This window comes from Psammomys obesus, unplaced genomic scaffold, assembly GCF_907164565.1.
Source record: "Psammomys obesus unplaced genomic scaffold, mPsaObe1.curated_primary_1811, whole genome shotgun sequence".
Lineage (NCBI taxonomy): Eukaryota > Metazoa > Chordata > Mammalia > Rodentia > Muridae > Psammomys > Psammomys obesus.
The window spans coordinates 9,639,252-9,663,062 of record NW_026596034.1 but is presented as its reverse complement, the minus strand read 5'-3'; the positions used below and the strand labels follow the sequence as shown (position 1 = coordinate 9,663,062).

At 43.0% G+C, this 23,811-nt stretch overlaps 1 protein-coding gene across 1 annotated transcript in view; it reads left to right on the top strand.

The window, feature by feature from the left end:
• The first annotated feature begins 12,062 nt into the window (after window positions 1-12,062).
• Window positions 12,063-23,811, top strand: part of LOC129686808 (carboxylesterase 1E) — a 42,544-nt gene continuing 30,795 nt past the window's right edge. Inside the window, exons 1-4 of the mRNA XM_055620911.1 lie at window positions 12,063-12,134; window positions 15,921-16,125; window positions 17,090-17,234; window positions 19,519-19,652. Of these exons, the coding sequence (XP_055476886.1) occupies window positions 12,077-12,134; window positions 15,921-16,125; window positions 17,090-17,234; window positions 19,519-19,652 (542 nt within the window). The 5' untranslated portion in view covers window positions 12,063-12,076. The remainder of the gene's footprint in view (window positions 12,135-15,920; window positions 16,126-17,089; window positions 17,235-19,518; window positions 19,653-23,811) is intronic.

Genomic DNA, 23,811 nt, shown 5'->3' with positions numbered 1-23,811 from the left:
GAGGTTAAAGGCATGGGCCAACACAGCCTGGCCATATGCTTTCAATTTTTAACAACGTCACAGAAACATTTCCTTCTAAATCAACCAAAGTCTGTGTCTGGCTCAAAAATGAATCTGTGTGCATGAGAGAGGGAAGCATGAAGAGAGACCTAACATTGCGAGGTGCCACCACCACAGGGCATGGATTGGTAATCGGCTGTCCTGATGTCTAAGGAAGCCAGCACACTGTGGGAGATGTTGTGCCACTTTTCCTGGGTGCACGAAAAGGTCCACTCACTCCAGATAGGGCAGGAGTGACAGAACCAATAAATGATTCCACCCAAGTGAGCACGTGTAAAATTAAGAACAATTTACACACCCCTAAGACAGGGTAGAAAAGTAAACACTTCCATTCCCAAATGGTAGATTAGGGCCCATTAGGCATGGATGGAGATAAAGGAAGACTGAAAAACATCAGGACACACATTAGGCCATTTATATTTATGGTGTACACCCATGGCACATTATACTCAGACGAGAGTACCACAGACTACACTTTCCTCCTCTATAAACCTGAAAGCTGTGGTGCCCCTGGCCTCCTTGGCTCTATTTGCTGTCTTCTGTATTGGTTTCCTGTTGCTAATGGTTACTCTGACAATGGCACATATTGTTTGCTTTTCCTTTGAAATCCATGTCACAGCTTCCATGGACCAATAATTTGCTTTCTGAATAACTGCAGAACCAGCATCGTGGATGATGTCAAAGTCTATTTATTCTCAAATAGTGGAGCAGACTAGCCCTTACCGTATAGGGGCCCCTTGGTGCTTATGAGTCAGAATGCCGGGAAACACATTCTCTCATGGCTTGTGTGATACAACACTGTGAAAATTCTATTCTAAGGAAAAATTTTTACATTCTTAAGGACCATGGTGAGATCTGAACAATTCCTATGATGCCCACAAGACATCTTTCTCCTCCAGATGAAAATTTGTGGCTTATTTGTAGTCTTTAGTTGTTCATCTACCACAGTTTCTTTGCTCCCAGCACCAAATGGGCTTTTGATAGCAAACTGCATGTTTTCTGATTGCATTTTGCTGCTGGTTTTCACTGCAAATGTAGCTAACAGCATCTACCAATACCCAAGCTCAGTCGGAATGTCGTTCTGTTGGAAGTTTCCACTCCCCCCTTTAAACTTAGTAGCAAGCAAAGTGTCAGGCTGGGTACACAGTGTAGACAACTTCTTTGCCAAAATAAAACAGAACTAGTCTCTATTAGGCGTTTCCAGTGTGTTAATATTAATACATGGCATTACTTAATGGAGTTCACACTCTAGAAATAGGCAATCAGCTCCTAAAAACAAAGAAAAAAACAAACAAAAAACATCAAAAATCTCATAATGTTTTAAGTAAGTTTAAAATGTTGTTGTGCCGCTTTAAAACAGCTACCCTCTGGTAGATGCCTGGCATCTCACAGGGAGAGTCATCTCTGCAGACACAGCCAGGGGTGTTTACTGATCCCCTAGTGTTTTCTCAAGCAATTCAAGTTGATAATTGACATTAACTCTCACACTTCTGGTTCCTTGTCCTCTGTCAGATAAATGGCTGACAACGGTTTTCTATCCTTCTGTTCATGGTCTCTGCTTTTTTTTTTTTAATTACACTTTTTAAATTTAAATGCAATTACATTGCTTTCCCCTTCCCTCAACCCCTCACATATCCCCTCCCTTGCTATTCCTAGTAAACCTCCATATCACTCCCCTTCATACTGGTGAATTTTTTTGTTGAATTATTGTTACACACTCTCTCTCTCTCTCTCTCTCTCTCTCTCATAACGCACATGCACCATACACGCACAGGTACATGCATACATGCATGTACACACTGGGTCTGTATAGTGTGGCTTGTTTTTATATGATTTCAGGCTGACCACTCTCTATCGGATAACCACTTAGGGACTTCATCATCCCTGGGAGAGATTGATTCTCCCTCTTAGAGCAGTCATTAGCTGCCTGCATTTCTGTGTCTAGGGTTAGAGCCCCTTGAGGTTTCCCCCTTCCATGTCAGCACATCTATTTCTTGTATTATTGTTCAGGTCTTGTTTCGGCAGCCATGTCGTTGAGGCATCATGGGTATAACTTCCCTGTTTTTCTAGGAAATGCAATTTCCCAGAAGACTTCCGACTGGTCCACTACCTCCTTTTTCTCCTCCTCCTCTTGCTGATGTTTCCCAGGCCTTAAATGTAGGAGTTATTTTATAGATGTATCTGTTGGTTGTACATTTTGTTGAACACAGCTTTTCTCTTTGATATGAGCTTACATGCCATTTTTTGCTTTTATTTCCTGAGTCCTATTTGAGAAATAATTGTAGCCAGACCTGATGAATCTTTCTTATGTTTTTGCTCTTCAGTTTTATGTATTTCAGTAAGACTATTTTCCCATTTTAAGTTGATTTTCGTACAGGCAGAAACAGTTGACTAGTTTCTAACTTCTAAATACAGATAGCCATTTTCCCCAGCACCACTTAAAAATTCTCTTTCTCCAATGTATATTTTTAATGCTTTGTCAAGAATCATTTAGCGGTAGATCCATGGATTTATTTCAGGGTCCTCCCATTTTATTTCTTGAAGGCATCTATTTAATGCCAGCGCCACGTTTATTTTGTTACTAAGTCTCTATAGTATGTTTTAAAATCATGCTTTGTCATTCTCTAGCATTCCTGTTTTTACCTAGTTGTTATTTTGTCCTTTCAGTGTCTCTTATGTTTTTGTATGAATTTCAGGATTTCTTTGTGTAGATTCATGAATAACGTCATTTGGATTTTGTTGGGGATGACTCTGAATATATACCTTTCTTTCTATGTATTTTGTTAACATTTAGACAATATAAATTCTCTCTATTCATGAACATGGGAGGTCTTTGTATTTTCTAATGTCTCCTTTAATTTCCTTCTTGAGTGACTTATGATTTTCTCTATAAACTCAGTGTCTAGGTTTATTGCTAGGATGCTTTCTGGAAAAGATACTGAGTTTTGTATGTTAGTTAGTCTGTGTCCTGGAAATTTTATAAAGGGGATTTTTGGTTGTTCTCCCTTCACAGCTAGTCCTCTTCTCGCCTATTATTTTTTCTGATCAGTCTTAAGCTGATCCCCTGGTGTGCCTGGCCAGGGTTCCTGGGATGGTCACTGTGTGCATGGAGTGAACAGCTCTTCCTCTGGGTCTCATCCATATGGAAAAGATTCTGTCACTTAGCCTTCAGACTGGATTGACTCCAATGAGACTGGGCCACTATATGTCAGAGGAAGATACTCTCTGAAGCTCAAGGAGATGGCAACAGTGATGGTGACCCTGGTTACCTAACTGCTTGTCACAGTGATGGACAAGGTGGGCGCTCTTTATTTTATGAAATGACTATCGGTGGTTTAATTTCTATATCAAAAGACTTATTTTTGGATATATTCTTTTTAACAAGACATATTATTTTGTAAGTTAAAATTTTGCTTGTTTTTATAGTATTTTAGTTTTAGAAACAGTGACACAGTTTCTACCCCAGCCTTCAGTTTATTGTGACTAACACATCTCTTCCATTTCTGGGATAATATCAAACCTCTTTATTGAAGTAACATGTTGCGGTAAAAAGACTCAATGTGCTGACGGAACACTAATAGCACAGATGGTATTCCATTGGGATCACCATTTAAATAAAGACACAGAGGGAGAGAGAAGCTTAAATAATGCTGGCTTTTATTAGGGAGTAAATGTGTGACATTGTGATGCAGAATAAGAATACCACAGAAATTGCTGAAAGCTGGCTAAAGGAAAATTAAGGGTAAAACCAACAAGACTGTTGTTAAAATGCTATTTGAGACAGTATTCATTGTCTACCAGGATCAGTACGAGGAGCTCCAAAGGTAACACTAGTTCAAATCTGAATGGATATTACCAGGCTAGCATCCTCTTGGGAGTGCTAATTGCATGTTACAATGATATTTGTACAAGGCTATGGTTTTGGCAGATTCCTTTGTGATGTTTCTTGGTATCAGATAAAAATAAACTTAGTTCCCTTCTTAAAACTCCCATGACTTTACTCTTTGTTAGGAATTGACACAAATGGCTCAGTTTGGGTTCTGGTAGCTTTGACAATGCCTAAAACATGTGACAATATCAGACAAATAGAGATTCCAGAAACATGGAAATATGCTCTGCACTGGAAGATGTTATACAGTGCTCTAGACTCTGTAATGAGAGTTGTTGTTTTCTTTAAAAATGCAGAGATACTAGTCTATCAGGTCTCATCAGAATTGGCTGCATTGTCTTCTTCTCTGGCCTGGTAAGGCTGCTCCCCACTCAGGAGGAGGTGATCAAAGAGCAGGCCACTGAGTTCATGTCAGAGACAGTCCCTATTCTCGTTACTATGGAACCCACATGGACCCTGAACTGCCATGGGCTACATCTGTGCAGGGATTCTAGGTTATCTCCATGAACGGTCCTTGGTTGGAGCATCAGTCTCAGAAAAGACCCCTGTGCTCAGATTTTTTGGTTCTGTTGCTCTCCTTGTAGAGCTCCTGTCTTCTCTTTTTTCTTAAGATTCCCTGCACTCTGCCCAAAGTTTGGCTATCAGTCTCAGCATCTGCTTTGATACCCTGCAGGGTAGAGCCTTTCAGAGGCCCTCTATGGCAGGCTCTGTGATAGACTAGGATCAGAAGGAAGGGGAGGAAGACCTCCCCTATCGGAGTTAGTATGACCTGGAGAGACAGAAGCTCCACAAGGACCAAATATATCTGGGCATAGGGGTTTTTTATGAGATTGTATCTCCAACCAAGGACCATGCATGGAGATAACCTAGAACCCTGCTCGGATGTAGACCATGGCAGCTCAGTATCCAAGTGGGTTTCCCTAGTAAGGGGAACAGGGACTGTTTCTGACATGAACTCAATGGCTGGCTCTTTGACCTCCCCGCTCCCCGAGGGAGGAGTAGCCTTGCCAGGCCACAGAGGAAGACATTGCAGTCAGTCCTGAAGAGACCTGATAAGCTAGGATCAGATGGAAGGGGAGGAGGACATCCTCTATCAGTGGACTTGGAGAGGGGCAGGGAAGAGATGAAGGAAGGAGGGTGGATTGGGAGGGAATGAAAGAGGAGGCTACAGCTGGGATACAAAGTTAATAAACTGTAACTAATATTAAAAAAATAAAAATTTAAAAAATGCAGAGATACTATATTAATGTGTTTTTGTTTTAGTCCCAAGTGTGGGATATGGGCTGCTTCAGATTATCCACAGCACCTGACTATGATTTGCCTTGTGCTGTAGCAGGGACATGGTTTCGTTAGCTGAAGATAGTTTATATTTGGAATTCTGGGGACTCTTCAGAGGTATATAAATGCCAGTGCCCAAGAGGCAAGAGGCGAGGTGGCTGCTGCTCCCCTTGTTGGCTGCTCCTGCTGCTGTTGCTGGCTGCTGTTTGCTGCTGTTTTCTGGATTGCTGGTTGCTGCATTAGAGATATCTTGACAAAGAAAATCAAATTTGCCCCAAGGACTTTGATGCCCCTAATCAGCAGGAAGTGATCTAAGGATAGCAATACCCTCTTCCTCTCTAACCTTCTTTCTCTCCTACCTAGAGTGTGTGTGTATGTGTGTGTGTGTGTGGAATGAATAGAGGTGGTATAGAGAGCTAGATAAAATAACCCAATATAGCAGCCAAAAAGTCTAGTTACAAGACTCAATGAGTGACAAGCCACAGCAGTGGGATGTATGAGGTAGAACCTTCCTGAAAGCCTTGTCCTCATAGCCATCTTTTGGGAAAAGATCTGCAAAAGCACATGGTACATTCCCAGTCTCTCGACTTCCCAGGTTAGTGTCCTCCACATGGTCTACCCCTGATTAGTCCCATGCCTTGCATATAAATGAAAAATAGTGTAAGATTCAGTAGGACATTGCTTGCCCATGTCTCAGGCCTGTAATCATATGTGCACACCACTAATATGATGGATAACTGAATGGGCATCGAGACATTTGTAGATTTAATTTGAAGGCAGGAAAGATTATTACTCTGCCATGCATCCCAATTTCTTGAGGCTTAGGGTCACTTTCTAAGATTTTACTCACCATGTTGTGTGGTCATGAAGATTCCACACAGGGCACATTTAGGGAAGTGCACCTCAATCAACTGACACATAAACAGAAAGTTGGGACACCTACAGCTAAAGTGACACAGGGAGAGTTGACTTGTTAGCAGCTTTCCCTGAGATCTGCTGTGAGGCTTCACAGATTCACCCATCACTTCTGCAAAGTGACCATGGGCCAGGAACTGATTCAGAGGCTACAGCAAGGTATAGAAAAAGGTGTGGCTGCTTCTAGTTGCCTAATAGGATGCTGTTGCAAGTGGTCCTGTGGTTCAACAGTGGATGGGAAATAATTCTTAAATAATAATTAATTCTTCTTAATTATTAAGCCATGTTTTATAGACATTGGGTGGTATTCTCTTAAAAAAATGTGCCATACAATTTCATGGACTGACTGTCAAGACTTATCACCCAGGGTTCAAAGGCCTGCAAGATAATTAATGGGGAGAGAGTAAGTCTTTGTGCTCAGTAATTGGAAACACCTTTATTGTCTAATTAGAGGGACTATCCAGATTGGTCAATATGGGTAGAGATATGGGAGCATCCTTTTATTATGGTGTCCTTCTAAAATCAAATTTCCTTCCTGGATAAAAATGAAGGGTGGGACCTCAGACCAGGTTAATCTTTGGCCAAGTAGAACATCTTCAAAAACTGATTGTGTAATTTAAGTCCTCTCCTGAAGTATATGTCAGAGTGAGTGCTAACAAACATTTTTGAGATCTGGCCTCCAGAAATTTCACAGCAAAACTGTGTCTGAGGGAAGAACTCAGAGTAGGGGGCTACTTGGGTGCTACTTGCCCAATCTTGCATGTTATCAACATCTGTCTGACCTAGACAATGACAGGCTTATGAAGGCATCTCGGTGAGAGAACACGGCTCCCTAGGTAACTGCCTGGTAAGGCTGCTCCCCCCTCAGGGGGAGGTGATCAAAGAGCAGACCAATCAGATTATGTCAGAGGCAGTCCCTCTTCCCATTACTATGTAACCCACTTGGACACTGAACTGCCATGGGCTACATCTGTGCAGGGGTTCTAGGTTATCTCCATGAATAGTCCTTGGTTGGAGTATGAGTCTCTGGGAAGTTCCCTGTGTTCAAATTTTCTTGTTCTGTTGCTCTCCTTGTGGAGTTCCTGTCCTCTCCAGCTCTTACTATTTCCCACTTCTTACATAAAATATCATTCACTCTGCCCATCATTTGGCCATCAGGCTCAGTATCTGCTTAGATAGTCTGCAGGGCAGAGGCTTTCAGAGGCACTCTGTGGCAGGTTCCTAGTTCGTTTCCTGTTTTTCTTCTTCTGGCTTTCAGAGGCCCTCTTTAGCAGGTTCCTAGGTTGTTTCCTGTTTTCTTCTTCTTCTGATGTCCATCCTCTTTGCCTTTCAGAATGGGGATTGAGCGTTTTAGTTAGGGTTCTCTCTCTTGCTTAGTTTCTTTAGATGCACAGATTTTAGTGAGTTTGTCCTATGTTGTATGTCTATATGAGTGAGTATATACTGTGTGTGTCTTTTTGCTTCTGGGACAACTCACTCAATATCATCCTTTCCAGGTCCCACCATTTACCTGCAAATTTCATGATTTCCTTATTTTTCATTGCTGAGTAATACTCCATTGTATAGATGTACTACAGTTTCTGCATCCATTCTTCAGTTGAGGGGCATCTGGGTTGTTTCCAGCTTCTGGCTATTACAAATAAAGCTGCTACAAACATGGTTGAGCAAATGTCCTTTTTGTGTACTTGCGCCTCTTTTGGGTATATGCCTAGGAGTGGTATGGCTGGATCTTGAGGAAGCGCTATTCCTAGTTGTCTGAGAAAGTGCCAGATTGATTTCCAGAGTGGTTGTACAAGTTTACATTCCCACCAGCAGTGGAGGAGGGTTCCCCTTTCTCCACAACCTCTCCAGCATGTGTTGTCCCTTGAGTTTTTCATCTTGGCCATTCTGATGGGTGTAAGGTGAAATCTCAGGGTTGTTTTGATTTGCATTTCCCTAATGGCTAATGAGGTTGAGCATTTCTTTAAGTGCTTCTCTGCCATTCGATATTCCTCTACAGAGAATTCTCTCTTTAGCTCTGTTCCCCATTTTTTAAGTGGATTACTTGGTTTATTGCTTTTCAGCTTGTTTAGTTCTTTATATATATTGGATATGAGTCCTCTGTCAGATAAAGGGTTGGGGATGATTCTTTCCCAATCTGTAGGCAGTCGCTTTGTTTTGATGACGATGTCCTTTGCTTTACAGAAGCTTTTCAATTTCATGAGGTCCCATTTATTGATTGTTGCTCTTAGAGCCTGTGCTGTTGGTGTTCAGTTCAGGAAGTTTTCTCCTGTACCAATGAGTTCTTGGGTATTCCCTCACTGAATACTGCCTGTAAGAACAACATACCACAGTGCAGCCAAAACTTAAAAATATTAAAAGTAAACTAGTCATCTTGTTTTCCTAGGCACCTGGCCTTTGAAGTCTGGCAAACAGCTCTGGCACTTCATTTATGAAAATTTTGCAGTGCTTTTCTAGCAAGACATGGAAGATAAGAATAAATTCTCTTCACAGCCACTGTTGAGTCTAACAATTACCTGTCACTCCAGGGAGTTTGCTACATAGAGGAGGCCACATCTGCAGCTTGCCTACACTTGCTGTCTTAGCATGACATTGCAAAAGTGGTTGGTGATCTGGCATCTAAGGAGCCCTACACAAGTTCTCAGAGATGCTCCTGAAGTCTAATTAGCCCATGTTATTTCAGTGGTAGGTGACACATCTAATTGTCAATTAGTTGATGTCATTCCTTTCCCATTGGGGAACCCTCTAAAGATTCCTATTATAGCTATAAGAACTGGAGAGAAAACTAGCAAGGAAATGAGTTAAATCTTGAGATATTGGCAGCACATGGGCAGGGCTTTGCCATGCCCATTTATTTGCTCAGCAGATGAACAGACACCCACATTAGAATAGGCCTTAGACAAGAGCAAGCCACATACAACACTTTACCTACTTGTCCTGGGACTAATCAGTGGTATACTGCAGAGAAAGGCACTGTGCTGGGGGGCCAAGGTCTGAGAAACTGCTATGTCCCATGGCACATCCTTACTGTATGAGTGCTCAAGGCCAAGGAAGTGGGGATCAGCTGCTGACATATGCAGCATTTCTCCCTGCTCAACATACATAGACTGCAGTTGTCAGAAGCCTTCCCATGTACACCCGCCACAGAAGCAGTGTCTGTGCAGCCTGGACTGGTCTTATACTGATTCACTCATTTGTTTAATCGTTTAGAAATCATCCAGAAGCTTAGAAAATACAAAAATAAGATGAAGCCTGGAAATGACACAGGACGGAATATTGCAAACTTTGGTCTGATAGCAGGAGTATCCAAAAAGACTAACAAAGCCACAGGCTTACACTAAGGCAACTGCACTATCATGGGAATAAAACTTTCCAGAGGACAGCATTGTGAAAGCTGAATATTTTACCTTAAACATGTGCCAAGACTATTGGCACAAAGATATTTGGACATTTGATCCTTGGAAAACATTACCAATCTTCAGTCACAGATTTTTATTTTAAAATAACTTATAAAATCATCCTTTTAGCATTTAAAATATTCTTATTTAGTCTTTGAAGTTTTGATTTGATCATATCATCCACCACAATGTCCCTTCAATTCGCTCCAGGGCCTCCATTCTGTCTGTTACTTTTGTGACTAGTTTACTTTTAATATTTTCAAGTTTTGGCTGCACTGTGGTATGTTGTTCTTACAGGCAGTATTCAGTGAGGGATACGGTTTACCAATTTATTTACTGTTTAGTTCATGAACACGGCCTGTTTCTTTCTACTCTTTAAGCTCTTTTAACTTTAATTGGATTATTTAATTTGTTAGTGTCTAATTTCTTGAGTCATTTATATATTCTGGATATTAGACCTCTATCAGATGTAGGGTTGGTGAAGATCTTTTCCCAGTCTGTAGGCTGTTGTTTTGTTCTGCTGACAGTGTCCTTAGCTGTACAGAAGATTTTCAGTTTCACAAGGTCCCGTTTATTAAATTGTAGATCTTAGAGCCTGAGCTGTTGGTGTTCTGTTCAGGATAGGACAACCATCTACAGACCTAAAGAAGGTAAACAGTACAGAAGACCCTAGGGAGGATGCTTAAATCTCATTCAGAATAGCAAAAAGGATAGACACCAGAAGTGGTGGAAGAGAGGAGACAGGATGGAGTCTACTATAGAGGGTCCTCTAAAGGATTCACCCAACAGGGATGGAAGCAGATGCTGAGACTCAGGGCCAAAGTTTGGGCAGAGCGCAGGGAGTCTTATGGAGGAAGAGAAGGATGGGATTAGAGGGACATGGGGGGACAGGAGTCCAACAAAGAGACCAACAGAGACAAAGGATCTGAGCCCAGGGGGTCTTGCAGAGACTGATGCACCAAATGAGGACTATGCATGGAGAGGACTTAGAATCCCTGTTCAGATGTGGCCGATTGGCAGCTCAGTCTCCACGTGAATCTCCAAGTGAGGGGAGAAGGGTCTGTCATGAACTCAGCTGACTGCTCTCTGATCACTCTCCCCTGATGATGCAGCCTTTCCAGGTCATGGAGGAACAGGATCCAGGCAGTCCTGATGAGACTTAACAAGCTATGGGCAGGTGGCATTAGTGGAGAACTCCCCCTTTCAGTGGACTAGGGGAAGGGGATGGGTAGAAGAGGGAGGGAGTGTGGAACTGGGGGAGTTGAGGGAGGGTCCTTCAATCGGGCTATATAATGAATAAGTTGTGAAGAAAAATGTAAAAATTATTATAAACAAATGCCCTTCTTATAGGCATTCTTGTGTGTTGCTCACTGTCTTAATTACTGTAGGTATGTTAATACGACTGAAACTTTTGTGTTATGTAGGAAATCTCTGCTTAGCTCTCAGATAAACTAAGTCTTCAAACTATGAGATAGTCTGTAAGGTGTGTTTTCCTCTCCTGAACTGATCCTATTTGTAGTTCCATATTTCTACACAGACATTTACACAGCTGCCTTGGGTGAGGATATGGCGTGTGCTTAGCCCTGTTTACCAGGCTGCACGCAGCTAAAGCCCTGTCCTAAGGCATTTGGTGGTCCTGTGAAGGGGATCCCAGCAGCCTCTTTCTTCAGCCCTTTGTAAGGGATGCTCCCTCAGGTGGACTCCCACACTGCAGCCCCAGGGCTTGGGGAGTTCACATGCATGCCAGTCTCTCCCTGTCCTCACTTCTGCTTTGGTCAATGTTCAAAGCATGCATAAATCAATGAATGGGTAGGTGGTAAAAGCCAAGGTTTTTGGTGAAATGGGGTTAATTTACTGTAAAGAATATTCTATACCGAAAACTCTGCCCTGAAGCAAGTGAGCTAACCTTGGCTGTGTGTGGCTCCAGTCAAGGCCATTTGGCAATACTATTATAAAACTAATCTAAACTTCTCTTAGGAGGCTAGATGAAACTTAACTCCATCACCAAACACAAAAGTACAAAAACTCTAGGAAAAGGAAGGAGAGAGATAAGCCCTCATCTCCCTGATGAGCAACTGGTGGGGAGTGGGGGGGGATGGGGAAGGGTCTGTGAGAGCAGACCCTTCCTGCAGACTTTTTCAGCCTGTTATAAAAACCCCACACCCTACCCCAATAAAGCTTAGCCCTGCCTGGAGGTCTTTGCTTGAGTTTGAGAACTCATGGGGCTCTGCCATGAGAGTGTTACAGGCAGAAACATTTATGTAAGAAGCTGTTAAGGCATTTACAGCTGTCTTTAATCTGAGATTTCTATACTGATTGTTTAGGGCGAACTCTGGGAGTCTGAGTTTTCAGATACAGCAGGGTAAACTTTGGAAGAGATCTGGCACAGGGAGAGGAAGCATTTTCCTGTCCTTCTGCACCGAGTAATCGGTCTCTGTGGGCAGTACTCCTGGGCAGCTGCCCAGAGTGTGGGCAGGACCATTCACTCCCCTTCCTTACAGATCAGAAAGTCCACTGACCCAGGAGCCTTTTGTGCATGATGTGGCTCCTCCGTGCTCTGTTCTTGGTGCCTCTGGCAACCTGTGTGGTTTGGGGTGAGTACCTTTGAAATTCAAATTTGTAGGGACATATTTAAAATGTTTGCAGAGCTGTGCATAGAGCACAGACAAGACCGACAGATTTAGTTCTGCAAGCAGCATTTGCCCTTCTTGGATTTGCCTTCAAGTGGCACAGACCATGGTGCTAGACTAACTGAGATCAGGAGAGGGTAAAATCCCTGAGACCTAGCAGCACACTGTAGGCACAGAAGGACAAGCAGCCAATTCCTGTGCAAGAGGAATCAAGACACTTTGGCATCCTTCCTTCCCTGGACTGTAGAGAGGATTAGCTGGTTTCTTTTTTAAAGTTCTTAGAGGAGAGGCACACTTGCACTAGGGCTGCCCTTCACTGTGTGTGGGGCCTCTCTACACACAGTGGCCCTCCGTGAATATTTTCTATTAATACATAAATACGGAATGTATTAATAGAAACTATGCAGTACTATCAAGCTAGCACATCAGGACCCAAGAGCCTTTGAAAAAAACACATTTATTGTTCTCAGGAGGAGGGACACAGTAATAAGGTGGGGGAAGAGGGCAAGGTCAGTGAGGAAGTTCAAGGCTGGGGGGCCTTCAGCAAATGCCTCTTTTGTTATCATTTCAAGGGGCTCTAAGGTGCCGTGGGTGTCTTAGCTTTCTGATGCCAGATTCTGGGTGATGAGGGTAGACTGACAAGTCCACAGTATCATACAGGAAGTGGCTAGGATCATGACCCTGATGCAGATAGATCCCGAGAGTGACAGTTTCTACAGGTCATGATGGCCTCATAAACATTAGACACACAAATTAAATTTATGGCTCATATGTGGTTAGAGTGTTAATTTCAGTGTAGATCTGTGTGATTTTATTGACTGAGATAAGAGGCTCTTAACTTGTTCTTCCAAGTTTGTCTGGAAAATCATGTCCTGGGCTGTCTCTAGCCTGAATCCAGAGCCAGTGCCCAGCAATCAATTCCCAAAGGCCTCACCCAGTCTGGACATGTGCCATTGAGAGAGGCCTGGAACTGGATGCAAAAAAGAGTAATAAAGGACCCAACTTTGGAGCAGAACATTCCTTTGCTTCCAGTTACCCTGGCAATGCCATTCTTTTTCCATCTTTAGGAACTCCACACCAGGTATACCCAAGTTAAGACTCTTATTATGAATATTGTAAAGAAACTGGGATGTACCTCTGGTATAAAGCAGGAATCACATTTGTGTGCAATTTATATGATTAAGTCATAACTGCTGTTCATAATATTCTCATTTGTCCCTGCCAGCCCCTGCAGAAAAGCACACTCTGGTTAAAAGTTTCCAGCTAATCCAGCCATGCCTGGTCATTTGAAATCAGCCTTTGCCCTCTTGAACCCCTAAAGCACTGTTTTCACCTCTGCTCCTCCTCCTCTACCTCCTCCCCTGGACTCCATGGTTCATGCCCTTCTGCCACCACTGTGGTGCCTGCTTTCACTCAGCTACAGCTGTGTCTCTTTGTAATCTTGGCCCTTTCTCTTATTTTGCACTTCTACAGTGGAGTCACATACACGCATGCTGCACACTCTCAGTTCAAGTGGATGGAACCATCTGTCCCTTTCTGACCTTTCAAAATTGAGATGATCACATGCAGTGCCATTTTTGTTTTTTTTTTATGTTTGTCTCACTCTTCAGTTCAGGCTACACTTTAACTTGCTATGTAACCCAAGCTGGTCTAAAGAATAAGGTGAGTCCCCATGCCTTGACGTCCCAAGTATTGGGGTCATAAGTGCACCCCAGCAGCCCTGGTTCATTTATCAAAGCATCTCACTGCCTTCCTGTCATACCCATTCCACACGGAGCTGGTATTGATTATCTATCTTTAGCCTTTTTTCTTCCCTTAGCCCCATATCAGGGCAGAGAGTGAGTACTCCTTCCTCATACAAATTTCCATATCTTTTATAGTAGTTCCTGATTAGAAATGGGGCCCAAGCTCAGGAAGCAAATCTTGAAAATTCATGGAGAAAAAGAAAAAAAATCAACACGCCATATTGTCGTCTATGAATCGCTTCATATCCAGGTTTCCCAGGAAGTCTGTTTCAGTGGTTTGATTAAAAATAAGAAGTTAAACAAAATAATTTTGATTAATAGCAATGACAAAAGGAGACCAGCATGGAATGGACTTCTAATAGCACCAGGCATGGCCCCAAGCTTCTAACCAGGATTTCCTGAAAGAGTTTTCAGTGTTAATGGCTGTTCTCTATAAAGCTCATTTTAGACTTAGACTTACATTTAGACTTACAACCTGGTAATTTAATTATCTTAAAACACACATCTTTAATAAAATATCATTATATCAAAGCATCATAAGTTTAGGGCAAAATGTATGAATGTCCCCCATGAGTTCCCTTGCTTTTATTTACAATAATTAGCAGCAGAAGTAAAAACAACCAAATGTCCATATTATGGAGATGGTTATTGGGCTCATGTCTCATAATACTATTATGTAAACTTGATTCCCATAAAGACTTTCTGATACTAAGGCTATTTCTGAAAAAATCTGGAATTTTTCTTTCTGACCTAACCCTATTTTTAGTATATTATACAATACAGATTATACAATACAAATTATATTACACAATACAGATTATATACTTTATCCTTCCAAGCTCCTCCCAGATCCTTTCAAACTTCCTACCCACCCAACTTCATGTTCTCTCTCCCTCAAAACTTTTTGAGGGGGGAATTGACAAACTCTAAAGGGGAACAGTTAGGACCAGAAGATGGAAATCACATGTTAACAGATATGCTTTGACAAGGAGGCTGTTAAGGAAATAAGGAGACACCAGAATTGGTGATGATTAAATGTGTAGATACCCTCCTGGTGTTCAAAGGAGGATCCAGGTGGTTCTTTCCAGTTCCATGGAAGGTGGAAGAAGAAAGGATGAGGAAGCTGCAGGAAGATGAGGAAAGATTGTCTGCTGTCCAAGAATAGAGCCAAAGGATCAGACAGAGTATTGACCCAGCTTCTCTTCCCCTTGGAGGATCCTACACAGACATACCTGAGTATTTTAGATCATTGTGCTCTCAGCACCAGAAACACTTCTGTTACTCATTTGCATACCTTGTGTAATCTAATCATTCAGCCAGGTGTTCAGTGCCCTTCCCTGACATACACCTAATCCTGAGGATTATCTTCTCCTCATGGACTCCACCTGGGCATCTATAGGCTGCTCATCCTTCATAGACAGGGTCTTGTATGCTCTGGATCTCTTAATTCTGCATGCTGCTCAATCACTCTGTTTTCATCATCCTCGGTCACCCCTTCTCCATCTGAAAGTCTCAGTTCCTCCATGATGTTGCCCATCAGAAGATCATTCGTTCCAATGTCTCTATCACTTTCCCAGTCCCTCTTCTGGGACACACTTCTTATCTCAGCATTAGCTCAAGCATGTCTGTTTACCTATGAGGCTCACCTTCCTAAGACAAGGGACCACTTCTTGTTTATCCGTTAGTCCAGCAAGCAGCTCAGCCCCAGGGTCCTGATGGATACATGTTTCTAAGAGGGAGACCAAAGATTCTTTTTGTCTTAGCAGTTCTTTTCTCACCACGACTTAGACTGGATGCTTTTCTTCCACACGCTCCAGTTTAATTTTGAGTCAACCCTCTGAGGTAAGTAGTCTTCATCCTAATTTCATGTTGGAAACAAATGAGACCTTGAAGTATTTAGAGAACTTATTCAAGGTCAACTGCTTAGGAAATGGAAAAACCCACTCAGAATCCAGGTCTGATCTTGTCACTCTGATCTGTTCTTTTTCTCCTTCATGTCCAGCAGGACACCCCTCTGAACCACCTGTGGTGAACACTGTTCATGGCAAAGTCCTGGGGAAGTACGTCAGCTTAGAAGGATTCACACAGCCTGTGGCTGTCTTCCTGGGAGTCCCCTTTGCCAAACCCCCTCTTGGATCCCTGAGGTTTGCTCCACCAGAGCCTGCAGAGCCCTGGAGCTTCGTGAAGAATGCCACCTCCTACCCTCCTATGTAAGCCGCTGGTTTGGGCCTGGGTATTCTCTTGTGAGAGCATCTGTCTTAGAGTGATGTGGAAGGAATTCTCTCCAATATCCTGTGCTCAGATGGCATTCCCTCTGGAATTCTCATGAGTACTTTGGAAGCATTACAGACCTTCCATTTTTCTCTAGACTCTTCTGTTTGGTACATTCTCTAAACTGATGGTATGAACAGAACCAGGGATAGGGGCCACTAATCTAAAGCTTAAATGAGTTAGCACACAAGGGAATTAAAATCAGTGCCTCGGTACTCTGGGATGACTCAGTAATTCCCACCAATTCTATATCTATTCTACAATGTTCCTTTGTGACTCCTTGTTAGAGAAGCCAACTGTTGCTTCTGCATAGGAGGCTGAAGGAGATCATTAAAAATAGCACTGATTTTACTTAAACCTGGAGGATTTGGACACAGAGCAGAAAATGTACTCAGCCAATATCGTCCAGTATATCAGTGATGAACTACAAGCATGAAGGTCTTTGAGATCATCCCATAAGGATGTCGGCCATAACTTGGAACAGGCTAAACAGTTATTAGCGGTAGTTCCTGAATTCTTGCAAGTATCCAAAGGACTAGAAGAAGATCACCTGATGAAAGATCAGGGTCACCTTCAGCCCACCACACTAGGCCTAGCCAAGGGCAAGCACTGGTGAGATTGTCCTATCCTAGGTAGGTCAGAATTTGAACATCTCTCTATTACCCAGAGTGTCCCAAAAGCTTCAGGAAGGGGAGATGCCAAATACTTTTCCCTTTACTGGGTTGTGAGTCTCCGGATTGCCATTACTTACCCATAAAGGTCCCTCTTACAAATTGCACCAGATTCTAGTCTTACAAAAGCAGCTCCATTTACAAGGTCAAACATCCTAGAGCGAGGTCGAGACCCAGGTAACATTTCCAGCTTCCGTATGTTCGAATCTCAGGTGTTTGCTCTTTCCTCTAGGTGCTCACAAGATACAGTGAGAGGGCAAAGGGTCAATGACCTCCTAACCAACAGAAAGGAGAAAATCCATCTCAAGTTTTCAGAAGACTGTCTCTACTTAAATATTTACACTCCTGCCGACTTGACAAAGAGTAGCAGGCTGCCGGTAAGTTTGGAAACTACTAGTCTCCAAGTCTTGGATGTGACTGCAGGGGGTGAGAGCAGCTAGACACAGAGGTAGACAAGCCAGAGCTGAGTTAGGGACCAAGAGCTTCTTTTCACCACAGAAAATGCAAATGCATCATTTCATTTCCCCCAAAGACCCTGATTGCCTTGCAAATTTGTCGTACATCTGGAATACACATCTTAAGGTTTACAGAATCATTACTATTAGTTATTAGATTAAAAAACCGAATCCCTAGATCAGCTAGGACAAGTTTCTAGTAAAGTTAAAACAAGAAGGAATCTTAGATGAAACTGAATAACCCATGTCTCTTTGTGCAGACAGAAAATCTTGCTTAGGAAAGGGAGGGAACACAGAGGGATGGCAGGACCAGAGCTTGATTTTTGTCTTCACACCTGTGCTTTTAGGCAGGGGCTGGCAAGGGAGATACGTGCTGCCTTTCTCCCCACATTACCTGTGAGCACTTTCACTGCCAGGGGAAAAATCTCATGGTCCATTATGCAATGTGGAGGGAGGAGTCTGGACCAATCTCCTATGTACATTCTTCTTGCTCGTTGCCAACCACCTGTGATGGTATTGTAGCTCCCTCCCCTCCTGGTTGCCTTTGGCACATGCTGATGGCATAATGAGTCAGCATTTCCCATACAAATGAAGAGGCCAGGGAAGTGAAGGCTGCCAATTACAGCCTGGGGTGGGGATGGGCGTGGGCTGAGGGTGAGGGAAAGCAACTGTAAAGAGATGATCCTTGAAGTGGAATAAGACAGGGTGTGAGCACCCACCCAGTCTCCTCAGAGCACCTGGAATGGAATTCAGAAGGAAAAAAGGAAGTAGAAGTCACCAGAATAGTATTTGAGCTTAAACATGATTACATTGAACAAGGAGATGAGAGCAAATCTCACTCTCATTCATTTGTTCACCTTCTCTTTTGGACTCTGTCTACACAGCCAGATTTAGGATTGGGAAATGAAACAAGAACATGAGCAGTTATGCATAGCTTTGCCTCATGTCATCTGGTCTTCACAGATAACCCACCTAGGATGACAGCTTCAACATTCCATTGGCCATCCCATCTTTACAATGAGCTTGAATCAGAGTCTCCACATTGGTTATATAGAGTCCAAGGGAGGAAAAACAGAAGCTCATGGCACTTGGAAACCAAGGCACTGTCCAGCTATGTACAGAAGGTCTAGAAACATAGGGTCTGGGCAGAGATACTGGATGTGCTTCCACTTGCTGGGAGACCAGGAATCATGTGCCTTCCTAGCCTTTCTTTTCCTCACACATTGTAAATGTTCCTTAGTGCCTGCAGAGGTGCAACCGAGTGTTGGCAGGGAACACAGAAGCACTGATACTCTAGTCAGAGCTGTGGGAGGGCCTGCTTTCTGGCCCAGATCTCTGAACTGTGGCCATGAGCTGTATTGGTTAGGAGCTTAGCTGTGTTTCTGGGGCCAATGGCTGCTCAAGTTATATGTCTACCTTTTATTAGCTGTGGAATCCCCAGCAGAGGTGCCCCTGTTTTTCCATCTATGAAATAGGGCAACCTTTGTTTCTATTAAAAATAACAAGTATTTACCATGCTCAGATTACCTTACTCTCTTTATTAACAGTGTTGTATAAGATTTCTTTTCTCAGTCCTATGAAATGTGAGCTCTTTACGTTCTGAAGCCATAAATTAAAGGTTATTATATCCCTCATCAGCCTCAAGTCATATAAAAGAACCCAGTATAGAGTAGACATTCTTAATAGTTAAATGGCTGAAGACTTGATGGAGAAGGTGGCTGTAAACTGGGGCTAGCAAGATGGAGAGGATTGTGGTAGAGAGGTGGAGCAGTAAAGGCAAAGGGAAGGGTACCAACTGGAGGTCTGGAGATGAGCTTGTAGGCACATCACAGTTAATAGACATGGACAAGAAAAGACTCAGCTGTCTGAATGGACCACATATTAGAATGTCAAAGTGCTGGGGAAAAGATGACATCTTTGTCCTCTGTTGCTCCCATGATGATGCTCTCAGTTAGCAGAGCCCTGGAAAGATGAGTCTCACAGGTCTAAGTAAAAAGGTAGGGGCACTGAATGAGGTGACATCCTGGCTTCCAGCAGGTAAGTTGAGGATGAAAGACAATATCACCTTTGCAACCCAGCTGGGCACTGCTGGACTTTGAATGTGATGCCCTCAATGAGGGCCAGGCCTTGAAAATCAAACCAGATGTCATTTGAAATCTTTCCCAATTCTATTTTCCACAAGTATGGTTCTTCTCTTGCTGACTAGGTGATGGTGTGGATCCATGGAGGTGGATTGACAGTGGGCGGGGCATCAACCTATGATGGACTGGCCCTCTCTGCTTATGAAAACGTGGTGGTGGTGACCATTCAGTACCGCCTGGGCCTCTGGGGATTCTTCAGGTAGGGTTTGTGGACACTCCTCTCTGCATATTGCCTTTTGTATTGGTCAGCTCTGTAGTAACATATTTGACATTTGTCAATGATAAGGAAATCAGATGTGTTTAGGTCAGTATTTGGGTACCCGGAATCCAAGGACTGAATTGTTTCATCAGACCTGGAGATGGTGAGGGGCCCTAGGCTACAGTGCCTCATGGTGGGAAAACAGAAATTGAGTCTGTGGCATAGAGAGACAACCACATGGTAAAGCAGGAAGCCAGAGAAATTGGAAAGGCAGTCTTGCCTTTTTGGTAACAACTCACTTTCTCAGGATATAGCTTGATTTCCTTGAGCATATAGATCCCCTCTAAATATAATTCACCCCTCAAAAGACCTCTTCTACAAGTTCTACCAGTGAATAAACCCGGCACATTAGAAACCAAAGCCCATGCATGTGAACCTTGTGGCAGAGACAGTATCCAAGCCATTGAATCTGAAGAATCAAAGGCACCAGGAACCAGATTTAGTAATGTTACCCTTCAGAGGGACACTTACTAAATTTCTTCATAATGGGGTCCTACCTACCTTTTCATTCCCCAGTCCCTCTTCTCTGGCTTCCGAGATCTCTTTCTAGATGTCTACTCTATGTAACAAAATCCCCTTTACCCTAAAAAGCCCGCTTTTCTTGCTGCTGCCTTTGAAATGAAAATGCCTTTCATCAGCACTTGGCACTTCTCTATGATGACAATGAGCACGCAGCACAGCATTAAAATGTTACACATCTCTTAACAGGAAAGTGGGGAATAGGTGGGTGCATAAAGGGAGCTCAGTCAGCGTTCCTGCGGGCAGGGTTTCAGCTGACCACACAGCCAAGTCATCCTAGAAGCTAACTGTGACCTTATCAGCACTCATCCCAACCTCATATAGCTCATAACAGTAGCTGCAATGAGATGCTTCCTTGCCCTCCTCCTCCCAGCTGCCCGGTCTACTCCTTCTCTGCCCCTCCCCTCCCTGCGCTAAGGCACTGTGTGTTTTCCTCTCCCTCTCTAAGAATGCCCTGGGTGATTCCAGCAACACTATTTGTAACCCCCACCTCTTCTTTAAATCATGAGTAGTCCTCTTACTTACCTCCTAGCCTCCTTTAGACATGTACTGAGCTCTCACCTCCCAGGGAAAAGCTGAGCCCTTGATACCTGTTGGCCATTCCTTCAGCAAAGATCTTTTATCTGTTTCCCACAAGGCCTCTACATAGCTGCTGCTGTTCCAAGCACCCATTTGCTCATGACACAGGCTTTTCATTCATTCTGCGCTGCTCACATCATTTTTTTCCCTGTCAGGCAACCAGGCAACAAATCCTCATAACTCTCTTTTTTGTTTGTTCGTTTGTTTGTTTGCGATAGGGTTTCTCTGTGTAACAGCCCTGGCTGTCCTAAAACTCACTTCATAGACGAGGCTGGCCTTGAACTTGACTATCTCTGCCTCCCAAGTGCTGGGATTAAAGACGTGCACCACCACACCCAGCTCTCTTAACTCTATCTTTAAAACATGCTCAATCCTACTGTTTTGGATCCACTTGCCCAGCTATCAAAGCCCTGTTAATGTTATAAACAACATTTTCATCAAACTTGCAACTTTTCCATGACAGCTGTTGCATATTGTGGCCGGAAGGCTCTGCAAAACCACGAATGACTGGGCTGTGTGGAGCCTTTGGATAATACTCATATATGAATTGCGATGACATGGAAGCCTTGCCAAGGCCCACAGCACTGGCTCGACCTGTATCTCACAGAAGCTGCCCACAAAGTTTTGTTCCCCCACTCTGGGGGCTTTTGTACCTGCTATTCACCTTAATTGAAATTATTTGAATATTTAGAAAGACCTGAGTACTCATTTCACTTAGGTCTCTAACAAATGCAAACAACTCAAAGAGCAGTTCTCTGGCTATGAGTCTAAGATGCTCCCCAGACTTACCGTTGCTTCTTTCTTTACCTGTTTTCCTTCCCCAGTCACTGACATTCTATTCTCGTTTTATTGGCTAGCCTGTGTTTTGTGCTGTGAGCTGAAAGTTGCCATACCTCTTGCTTTGTTTCAATATACGCTGTAGCGCTCACACCAGAGCTGGATGTACATTGGACCCTTAGCACTTAGTTAGTTGTTGGAAAAATGAGTGAGAGCCCCTTTCAGGTGAAGATTCCTGTGTCAGGGTGGTTGCTGAGCTCACCTGGATTCGGGAAGCTGCAAAGGGCTCCCAATCCATATGTGGTCCTAAGATCCCTGACATGAAATACTTACTTTTTATGTCTCTTGCAGCACAGGGGATGAACACAGCCGGGGGAACTGGGGTCACTTGGACCAGGTGGCCGCACTGCGCTGGGTCCAGGACAATATCGCCAACTTTGGAGGGGATCCAGGCTCTGTGACCATCTTTGGAGAGTCAGCAGGAAGTGAAAGTGTCTCCGTTCTTGTAAGTGTCCCTGGCACCAGGCCTCATGTCCAGACCAGCCAGCTGCTTTCCAAAGCCCAAACCTGGATTCTATGTTAATTTTACTCACTGCACAATATTAGATGGTCAGTCACATACTGACCATTACTGTATGTGGTTCCTCTAGAAAGTCTGGAATCTAAGTTGGTGTCCCCAGAGCTATAGATCTCCCAGGTTCTAGCTTGGATCAGTGACAGCCCTGGCCTCTTCCCTTAGCTGAGTTATTTTTTCCTTTATCAACCTTTATTTCCTTCAAATATTCCAGCATGTGTTTTCAAGAAACAGGTTGATTCTCATTTTGCACAGATTTTGCAAGATTTTGGCTTTGCAGTGTTTTCATTATGAGTTTGTGAGAATTTCATGCAACACATTTTGACGATAATCAGTCTTTCCATCTCTACTGTATGTACTTGTCCTCCCTACCCATTTAACTTTGTGTTCTTTCTTTGTTGTTGCTCTTTTAAACTCATCAAATATAATTTAAATTGTCCACATACTCTTGGATGTAGGTACGGTCTATCCACTAGGGGCCATGCACTTACAGAAGGTGCAATCAACTACCAGGATCTTCTTAGCTAGGGCTGGGCTTACCTTGGGAATTAAGCTTGATTATAAACTACAAATAGAAAGAAGCAATTGTTTGGATCTACATGTTAAGGAACTCACATGTGGAGAGCAGAGAAGATCTTCTCTGAGGTGGCCTTATGGCTTGTCCAGGGAGGGCATCACAATCTGGAGGAGAGGGGTGAGTTCTCTGTGGGAAGTAGGTAAATGGAAAGGTGTGTGAGAGTGAGACAGGCACAGGGGTCTTTGTGAGAAACATGTAAACTGAGTTGTAAAAAATGCCTATATGGAAAATGGGAATTAGGGAGAAGATATAGAAAGTTCTTATAGCTATATGAAACTAGAAGAGTTAAACAGAATGTCAACTCAGTTATTGCATTTCTATGGACACATATTTAAATTGAAGGAAAAAAAATTACAGATGAACATTAAGGAGAAATATCTCATCCATAGCCCTGTGACTCTTATATAGTCACTATGGACGTCTTGCCATGTCAATCTCTTATTGTTTCTGCAAAATCATGTCTATTATCTATGTGTCTATCTATTCATCTGTCACTTATTATTTTTCCATGCACCCTTTGACTCTTATACTCTAATTATGTTGTTTTTACAATGAAACTCTCCTTTAAAATGCAGTATGGCATACGTATCTCACCAACCATTAGAAACTCATATACTGATGCCATTTATAACTGCAGAGTTCCATGGTAAGACATGGATTGATTATTTTTCTGATATCCTAAATGTTAGGACCTTGGGGGTGTTTTCCATTATAAAGAATGGGATGTTAAGTAGACATCTTTGTGAGCTTCCATGATGATACCACCATTTCCTCCTTCCTTCCCCATTCTTCCCTCTCTCCATCCTTCATGCCAACTTGAAATATAGATAGTTCTACCACTGAACTGCCTAATTCATTTCTTTTTCCCCCCATGATCGTCATTTTTTGGATAAATTTAAAATAATAAAAATTCTCAAATTGGTGGCTAGGACTTGTTAAAATATCTTTCAAGTAGTTTTTCTTGTCATCACAGGCACCTGCCACACACTTCCTCCACTTTTTCTTTTGATGCACACTAGTTCTACCCTACTGAGTTTGTGTGAGTGTGTGTGTGTGTGTGTGTGTGTGTGTGT